General features: G+C 37.1%; 1 protein-coding gene across 7 annotated transcripts in view; it reads left to right on the plus strand.

The window, feature by feature from the left end:
• The first annotated feature begins 2,776 nt into the window (after nucleotides 1–2,776).
• NRXN1 (neurexin 1) overlaps nucleotides 2,777–9,936 on the plus strand; it is a 682,451-nt gene continuing 675,291 nt past the window's right edge. For 3 of the 7 annotated variants that reach the window (XM_008588353.1, XM_008588370.1, XM_008588375.1), the window contains exons 1-3: nucleotides 2,802–3,073; nucleotides 5,142–5,165; nucleotides 6,200–6,361. In XM_008588353.1, the coding sequence (XP_008586575.1) occupies nucleotides 2,900–3,073; nucleotides 5,142–5,165; nucleotides 6,200–6,361 (360 nt within the window). In that variant the 5' untranslated portion in view covers nucleotides 2,802–2,899. Of the gene's footprint in view, nucleotides 3,074–5,141; nucleotides 5,166–6,199; nucleotides 6,362–9,936 lie in introns of all 7 variants that reach the window. The other 4 variants (XM_008588382.1, XM_008588364.1, XM_008588390.1 and 1 more) reach the window with 4 other exon arrangements.

Below are 9,936 nucleotides of genomic sequence, written 5' to 3' on the forward strand. Positions count from 1 at the left end.
TTGTTGTTGTTGTTGTTGTTGTTGTTGTTTTTGTGTGTGTGTGTGTGAGTGTGTGTGTGTGTGTGTATGTATGTGTGTGAATTGATTCATTCACCTTTAGCTCCCTCCAATAAGTGAAAACATGTCTATTCTTTGCTCGCTTATCTGCAATACCTGACATAATATAAATTATTTGCATATATGCTTAGGAGTATTTTAATTTTGATTGACTATCTTTATTTTACTTTTGTCTATCCTAATGCCTTCTCTTAATTACCATAATTTTCTAGTATGTGTCCATCTTTACACAGACAGGTTGCTTCATCTTTTTTCTCTGGCATATCTTGGTTATTTTGGAGCATTTGTTTTTCCCATAGAACTTGTAGAATCGGCTCTTCACATTGATTTTAAAAATTCATTAAGATTTTTATTGGAATTTTATTGAATTTATACATCTATTTATATAAGTTGAAACATTGATTGTCCCCAATACCTGGAACCCTGCAATCTTTCCACTATATCTTATTAAGCCAAATATTTTTTGTAGATAATTTTGGTTTTTCGATTTATACAATCATATTTGCTAATATGATATTATTGCTTTACTTATAATCTTTGTGATATCTGTATATGTTTCTTGTCTTTCTGCATTAACTATGATTTCAAATAGAGTATGAATAGAAATATTGTCCTGTTTCTGATCTTAAGGAGAATATTCTAGATTTCACAATTACGTATGGCATATGTTCTTTGCTTTGGATCGTTTATCACATTTATCATATTAGGTAGGCAAAGAGGAAGACATCGACCATTCCTCACCAACTCACCAACTGGTACCAGATGCCTGCAATAACATTATCTCATTTTCTTCTCAGACCTATCCTGAAAGATTGTTATCACTAACCATATCACATTTATCATATTAGGTAGGCAAAGAGGAAGACATCGACCATTCCTCACCAACTCACTAACTGGTACCAGATGCCTGCAATAACATTATCTCATTTTCTTCTCAGACCTATCCTGAAAGATTGTTATCACTAACCATTTTCAGAAATAGAGATTTAAAAAGATGCATAATTGCCCCAGTGAAAGTTAGCAATTGGCTAAGCTAGGCTCTAAACTCATAATTTGGCCCACCTTTTTTCTCCAACTATAACCGGAATGTTTAGTCATGCCAGTGCCCAATATTGAAGCACTTGTTATATTGAACTGACCAGTGAAGCAGACACCTGGACTATAAACTTTCTGAGACAGGAATTAGGTGAGATTTGTTTATTCCATTATCTTTAAAGACTAGGACTAGGTTTAACATTTGGGGGTGCTCAATCAATATTTTGAGTGTATGAGTGGGAGGGACCCACTAGGATGGATTGACTTATTCTATGACATTATTATTGATATTCTATGACTTACTCAAAATGTGATCAGTTTGGCCTGACTGCTAATCCTTGCTAATAATTTACTAGTAGTGAATGACTATTCTTTCAGGACTCAATCCCTGGTGAAAGTCCCTAGATGATCACCATCTTACTCAGTGCCATGACTTGCCTACCTATAGCCACTTATGGCAGTTTCTGCCTCCAGGAATTCAGGTCATCTGGCACGGATGGACTCAAACCTTAATTTGAGCTTGGATTCCAGAACATGAATTATTTGACTATCAAATGAAAATAGTCCTGGAATAAAAACTTGTTGCCAGGGGAAGAGTGAAATGCCTGCTGGTATATGAACCTTCCAGTGGGCATAATAGAGATGCTATATTACCAGTGGAACAGATTAAGGATCTCTGGTAGCACTTATAATTCTATGTTTTTAGCTTATCAGAAGCTGATTCCCGACCACACTGTCTCATTTTTCTTGGCACAGCATCATCATTGCCTAGGAAGTCAGGGGAGCTTTTGGCTTACACACTTCCTTTGGTTAAAATCACTTCATCAGTGGGAGAACACTGCTCTTTCCAAATAGCCACATTTCTATTTGATCTAACGTCTTGTGGGATCCGCATTGTTACTACTAACTATAGCAGAGACGGAGATAAGTAGAAAGTGTTGAAACTTCATTTACATGCTATCCCTATGATGATGATGTGCTGGAATTCTTACCAGTCTCATAAAAGCCAGCCCTACCATCTGCTTGGCGAGACCAGGGAATGAATCAGCAACCCAGCTGACTCCATTAGACGTTCTATCACTGTTTCCTCCATCTAAGGGAAAAAATACACATGCTCTATAGGAGATCTATTTACTCCCAGACCAAAATCTGTATTTTTTTCTTTCCTTTCCACTCACCAGATAATTTGTTATGGTCTCTCGGTGATGAAAATATTTGGCTCTTCATTGAGAAAGACCTTTGAATATAAATGTCTCCCTGAAAATTAAAATAACGCTTCAGTTGGATGGAGAGAATGTTGCAAATATGTTGGAATCCATTGTTGCCAGCAGAGTGGAACCATCCAATATGCATTTATGGTACCTGATTCGTGCCCTGGAGATATCACAGAGCTAGCTACTTTCTCTGATCAGAGCTCTTGCAGCGATACTTAAAAATTAATTGAATTTTCAAGAATGTCAGATTTAGCTACTGTAATTGATGGCCCAATACCTGAGGAGGTTTATTGAAATTACACTGCCACCTACAGTATGGTTTGACTTTTTAACAGAATTATTACCATGAATGTTAATTAGGCAAAGAGTTAATTTGAGGCTGATTAGTTATTGTTTCTGTTAAGATTTGCTGACTTGTGTAATATATTTTTTTACTTATACATGCACCTATCTGCTTTCCTCTAGGAAAAGAAGAATATATTGCCACTTTCAAGGGATCTGAATACTTCTGCTACGACTTATCTCAAAATCCCATTCAAAGCAGCAGTGATGAAATAACTCTGTCCTTTAAAACCCTTCAGAGGAATGGACTGATGCTTCACACCGGGAAATCAGCAGATTATGTCAATCTTGCCCTGAAAAATGGAGCTGTCTCTCTGGTCATTAATTTGGGATCAGGGGCCTTTGAAGCACTAGTGGAGCCCGTGAATGGAAAGTTTAATGATAATGCCTGGCATGATGTGAAAGTCACCAGGAATCTGCGTCAGGTAACAGCGCAGTGGATAAGAGAGTAACTGGCTTTGTTTCTCGCTACAGCTGTGTGTGTGATTCTTGAAAACCCTAACAACATGATACAGGGCTCCTCAGTGTCACTTACAAATTAGTTTTTTCTTCTGCTGAAGTGAATCTTCCTGCCATACTTGAGCAGGGGCATATCTAGAAAGTTCTGGGGCCCAAAGGCTATTCTGATACAGCGACATATGACAATTCCCGGAGGGCTGCAAGGATATCCCTGTGACCTGCCCTTCTTGTGATGTGTGTGATTTTGTTGTGTTTTTGGTTTTTTGTTTGTTTGATTTTAAATTATACTTTTCATGTGATCATTTGGAAGCATGCACATTGGGGTCATTAAATCACAGTTCCTTTTTTGTAGTTAAAAAAAAATACAGTGTGTTTGTGATTTGGGATTGTATCAATCCCTACTCCTCCCATCCCCAGTCCCAAAATGGGGACAAGAAAAGTCCCTAAGGGGAAATAAAATGACTTCGGGGATTTACAAATCTCCTGAAGAAATTGTTTATGAAGATATTTTGTATTTTTAGCATAGACACTTTAAGTTAAGCCCTAGATGACTCCAGAGAGGCCAGTTCATCTTCTAGGTCCCCATTCTATTTGATTGTAATTTTAAACAATTCTTGCAAGAGACTATATACTAGGAAAATATCCATTATTTACTAAATCAATGGGTTCACATATACTGTATGTTTTTAACTGAGATATTATTACAGTATATATAGAGATGAAAGTGATTAGGTTATCTTTATATATTGAACATTATAACTTTTGGTTATTACTTCAAATTTTATATTACAATGTATCATTTTGTTCGGTGTTGACAGTGACTAATTTTTTTGCAGTACATGCTGATCTCAAACTAATATCCTTAACATATTTGTTGTTTCTCTGAACAGTTGCAGAATGACCTGATTGCCTCTGGTTTTCCTTTACTAAAACAGCCCTCTCTTTCTGAGCTGTTAACTGTCTAACCTTTTCTTTCCCGCTTCTGAAAGGCTTAAATTCTCTGAGCTAAAGAAGCAAAACGGAGTTTCAGGAGCAGAGATTTAGTGTAGCTAAGGCAGACAAGTAAAACTGCAAGATTGTTGAGAACCCCAAAGACCTTTCTGATGCCTTATTGACATGGGAGGTGCACTGCATGCTTCACAACTGCCTTGGGATGTCATTGCCCACCACCAGTGTAGCTGCAGACCATGGGTTTTCTATAAGTCTGTCTCTTTGGTTTTCCTTTTTTATTTTGTCTCTCAGATCCTCACCAAGAGAACGGAGGCTCATTTGAAAGGAGCACAGAAGGAAGGGTGGGGCTGGAGGATCCCACTTTCTAGATTTGCCTTTGCTCAGGTCACAAACCAAAGTGTGAATTGGTAGCTCAAAGGAAACTGTAGTTATACAGCCGGGGTGCATGTGTGGCAGGACAGATTTAAAACAAATCCATTCTACTCATTCTGTGTGTCAGGATCTTTGCTTTGTTTCATTGCAGTAAACTGTGACCCTAAAGTCCATCAATATGACCGAAGGAAGTTTTGGAGTTGAGGAGGAGTCCTTGTATGCTGTAAAATTGAGTAGCAGGGCAATGCCAACCGATTCCTACTAATTTGCTGGGGATGGGGTGGGCCAGGGTGGGGGAGGGATCAATTATGGGCACAGAGCGGCAGTGGTCAGGTGATGAGCTTTAGGCCTTTGAATCCCTTTTAGACTTTTAGAAGGTCTCTCAGATGTACCCAGGAAGACAAAGGGAATGTTGCCATGTGTCTGTTTCTGTCTAGTAGCAAGTTATGAACAATAACCACAGGAAAAATATTACCTCTGTGGGAGGCCTACTTGTTAGTCTGCTTTTTTCTTGTAAAATTTTTTTGCCCTTTTTCTATGTTACTAACATGCTTAATAACTAACATGTCATTCATGGAATGTTTCATTCTACTAACCGTTACCTGAATCAAAAAAATGTACTAACATGGTAGAGACCATCATATTTTTTAAGTAACGATCGTTATTCTGTTCACAGTTTTTAATTTCCTTTCTCCCCCCTTCTCCACAAAGCACTCAGGCATTGGACACGCTATGGTAAACAAACTACATTGTTCGGTAGATATCATTCTAATTGTTTCTTATTTTGGGTTTGCCGTGTGTTTTCTTTCTTTCTTTTAACTGTAGACATCATTAACAAAAGAGGAACTGCGGTTGGTACTCTTCTGCTTACTTTGACCTCCTTCTTTTCATCTGTTGTTGACCTTCTTATTTTTTACCTGTTCCTGTCAACTTCTGTTTTCCAACTCACCTGTAGGGGCATCGTTAACGTTTCGAACGTTTTGCATCCAGCTGTGGTTAACACGGGATAAGACAAAATGGTGGCTGGCCCGAGTGACCGCAGGCTCAGCCAGTCTCTAACCATTCATGACGCATGGCATGGAAACTTGATTTGGGAATGTTGGAGATGCCACACTCACTCATGTTTACGTCATCATAAAGCAGTTTTTTTGTTTTTGTTTTTTGTTTTCTTCCTTCCCCTTTTTCTTTCCTTTTCTTTCTGAACTGTACTGTGCCTCCTGCATGTGCACATCAGCGTGTGCCGCTTCTACTGGTTGTTTTGCCCTTTCTTCCCCTTTGGCATGGACTTAAGGCACTTGCATGCTGAACAAGTGCTGCTCAATAGAGCAAAGAGTGATGTTGCTGGAAATAGCTTGCGCCTTTTATGTTAACTAGGTGCACGTTGTGGTTAGTTAATAACAGACGACTAAACTTTACTAATGTGTACACCAGCAAAACTAACCTAGGAAGCATTTTACTAACACCATTTTTGTGTCTGCTAAATAACTTTTGAGTTGCAGTAGGGATGATGCTGACACTAGTTCACTAATCGGTTAACTCTAAGTAGTTTAGATCTCTTAGGCTAGTTGAATAGAATACAAGAATAAACTTCAAACAGACATGAAAATGGGTTCCGCCATAGGTCTAAAAATAAAAACCAAACAGAAAAAAAAAAAGCAAAAAGCAAAACAAAAAAATAAAACAAAACAAAACACAAAACAGGCATATCCCAGGATTACAGTATCTAGGTCTGAGTATAGCGTGTCCTTTCCCTGTGCTTTGTTATTTAGGTAACAATATCAGTGGATGGGATTCTTACCACAACGGGCTACACGCAAGAAGATTATACCATGCTGGGGTCTGATGACTTTTTCTATGTTGGAGGCAGTCCCAGCACAGCCGACCTTCCAGGGTCACCAGTCAGTAACAACTTTATGGGCTGTCTCAAAGAGGTAAATATCGATGTCACCAGAATCATTCCTAATTCATGATCTCATCATTTCAGATCCAGACTGAAAACACCTTTGGTGAAGATCCGATGTTTCCAGAGTCAAATGGCACAACCTTAAATTCAGTATTCTACCGTTGTTTATGTAGGATTGGGGAAAGGGGGGAAGCTTATAGAACATTATGAAGGAATTAATTTCCTCTTCTTTACTAGTCTGTAAGTAATTCACAACTGAGATTTGCATGGATAATTATGTATGAACTATAAAGAAAAATCAGACAAAAAGAGATACTGGATCTAAAGTTAAGTTAAGTTCTTACTTGCTCATCTAAATGCCTAATGTGTTATTTATACAGTGGTGGCTTGTTTAAGCATTGAATGATAAAAGGAGGAAAAAAATAAGGCTACAAGCTAAAGAGAGACTACATAAAACAAACAAAAATGAGTCTGTACAATGAAATAATTCTGTTCCTATATTTTAAATATGATCTGAAGGAAGTTTCATTTGTGATCTGGTGAGGTTACTTAATATTTACCTGAGCAGAATTATAAGGCTTAAACCCATCAATAATTTCATCCCTCATTCTCAGCTGTCATTGTCTGTTGTAACTTTTGTAACTTTTTATAGGATTGCAATTTTGTGGGGTATGGGAGACAAAGATCAGGAATTTCCTGAATTTCAACTTATATGAGGATTTTTTACAAAAACTGCCTTTTTTTTTTTTTTTTTCATTCAGGCACAACCCCGTTACTTCTGGCTACTAGAACCAGAGGTTTCTCTCATATTGTATGGCTGCAATTTAATGGTGTAGACTTCAAAACACAAAGTTGAATACTTTTGAATTTACTAAACGTTAGCTACAGGTGATAAGCAGTGAGGTACTTTGGTTTATTCTGAAGAAAATATTTTAATCTTATAAACTTGATTTAGGTGCATCAGTGAAAAACTGTCACTGCTGAGTTATCCTTGTTCATCTTCCATTTACGTGATCATACTGGATGTTTCAACACCCAGTATATGGATTTATTTAGAGCAGTCCTAAGAGGGATTTTAAAATGCTATAGTTGTAACAAATACAAGGAGATGATGTTCCGAATGGCCTAATCTACCCATGCTTTGTTTTGGGGGTAACTCATTACCTCTCAGAGAATAACTTTTACTCTTTATGCATATGTAGTGTGACCCAGATCTGTCTCTATGGAGGATTATAAGCCAATAATAATGTTATTATTATTATAATTGGACTAACATTATCACACCCCTTATTTTGTGCGTAGTGTTATTCTAAGTGCTTTACAGGGATGCTGTCAATATAGGTGGTAATTTTACTATCTGCATTTTTCAGACAATGAAACTAAAGGGCTGAACAGGTAAGTTTCTTGGGGAAGGTTATACATCTAATAAGTTTTAAAACCTAGAGTTTTATCAAGGAAGTCTGATTTCATAGTTTTTTGTGCTCTTAACTACCATAATATGCCGTGTTTCAACAGAAGTGTGTGTTAGGGTCCTTAGAAGATAGTACAAACTCTCAAGTTCATTACAAACTAAGACAATTTTTAAAAATGTGCAATAGACTATGAGGAATGAGGAGTTAAGTTGTGTGGCACAGTTATATCCATTTAAATTAAATAGAAGGTGAGATGAATGGGAGTTCTGGCAGACAAGGAAGATACATGGAAGAATAGAATACAAGAGTCTTGAAGAATGACTGTGATTTGGACAGGCAGGGTTTGAAGAAAGCATTCAGGTTAGGGAGAAACATGGTAAAAAATGGTAAAAACATAATTAGATTTTACAAGAAGATTCCTGAAACTTCCCTCTAATGATGGGAAGTTGAGGGCAAAAGCCCACCTCCAGCCCAATACCGTCTGCCTCACTTTCACTGTGACCCAGGCAAACCTACAGTCATCCCCTATGCCCTCCTTTGTATATAGAAAGTTAAGTCTGCTGCAGACTGGAAAGAAGAATGGGAATCCAAGGATCTCTAGCAGAAATGCGATTCTAGCTAAAGAGCCCTTATTGGGCATTCTGGAAAATAACGATTTCTGCAGTGAACTTCTGAGTTTAGCTGCTTTTAGGGTATATGAAGCTGCAATTAATTGCCTTAATCTGAAATGACAGTTTCAAATTAAACTGTTTAAGATCAACATCTTTAATGCTTAAATGTTTATGAGTTGACACACCTTAGTAGCCACCTCTTTATATTTGGCCATTCAACTGCAGAAACCACAATAGCAAAAAGAATAAGTCAGGTGAGTTTCCAAGTGGCATTGAGTTGTCAGCTGGTGAGTCCATAAAAGGGGGACTTGCTCATGCTATTGTCTCTGTGGGTTTTGGATGCACGTGACTTCTTATTGATTGGGCACTTGCTACTTCTCTCTCCCAGTCTGGGATATGCATTTGGAGCAAGCACTGCTAGTTTTTTCTTGACTTATGCAATTTCCTTCACTTTATTTCCTCCTGACATAATAGAGGGTGAAAGGATATGGCCACAGTCAGCCCATAAATCGGAACATACCTCAATTGGAGGGCTTTTTAGTAGTTCATAGTTTCCATCCATGTCTAAACAGCTGTCTATTTAGAATGCCCTGCTCTTCCTACTTCTGAAGTGAAATAGTGACAAAGTATCATGGATTTTGAATTAAATTACCTTATTTCAGGTCAGCTTCATAGAGTTACTGAAAAAAAAAAAAGAAAAGGAATATATCCGTGTTCATTCTCACAGAATATCTTTTAACAGTAAGCCTATGTAAGTTTTCCTAAAGTCTAGTTTAGGCTTAATGGCCTATAGCATATTTCGTGTATAAAACCTTAATTAGGGCTTCATTTATTTGCTTATAAAATATTTATTTTAAATCTAGTATGTAATCCTTCTTAGGGTAACTAGTCCTGGGGGAGATTCTAATAGCACCTTGTCTGAAGTCATAGAAGAAATTTTGGAGTGTCAGAATAGAAAGGATCCTAGAAATCAATTCTCCAAGTCCAAGATCCTTATTTCAGAAGGGGAAAAACAGACCTAGAGAAGTTACTTGACCAATAGCAGTTAATGGGTAATGCGGGATTTGAACACATAATTCTGTCAGGTGAATTATAATATTTGAATGGCTGGTTCTATTTAACTGTAAACAATGCCACTCAAGGTAAACAAATAGAGATGGCCTCCCACTTTCACTAATTCATATCTTCATTCTTTAAAGACTATAAAGTAAAAAAGAAAATTGCTCACACTGAAACAACCTGTGATCTAATGTCCTTCAGAAGCAGCTTCGGTCTCCCCCTATATGGTATTTGATAATGTCTGCTTGAATGAGACTTGGCTTGCACACAGAGCAAACAACCCTCAATAAGAAAGTTCCTTTCCTTTTTTTTTTTTTTTAAGTGATTGTCAAATTTCAGAATGAAATAAAATTAGTTAAAAACAATTTGGCAAAACCTAACCTAAACTTCATATATTACATTGTTTAAAATGAGAAGAAACTTTGGTCAGGAATTTTGAATAGAGGGATCAAAGTAGGATTTTTGTTTTAACAAAGTAGGGTTTTTTATATAATATATATATATATATATATATATATATA

The sequence above is a fragment of the Galeopterus variegatus genome, unplaced genomic scaffold (assembly GCF_000696425.1).
Source record: "Galeopterus variegatus unplaced genomic scaffold, G_variegatus-3.0.2 Scaffold125, whole genome shotgun sequence".
NCBI lineage: Eukaryota > Metazoa > Chordata > Mammalia > Dermoptera > Cynocephalidae > Galeopterus > Galeopterus variegatus.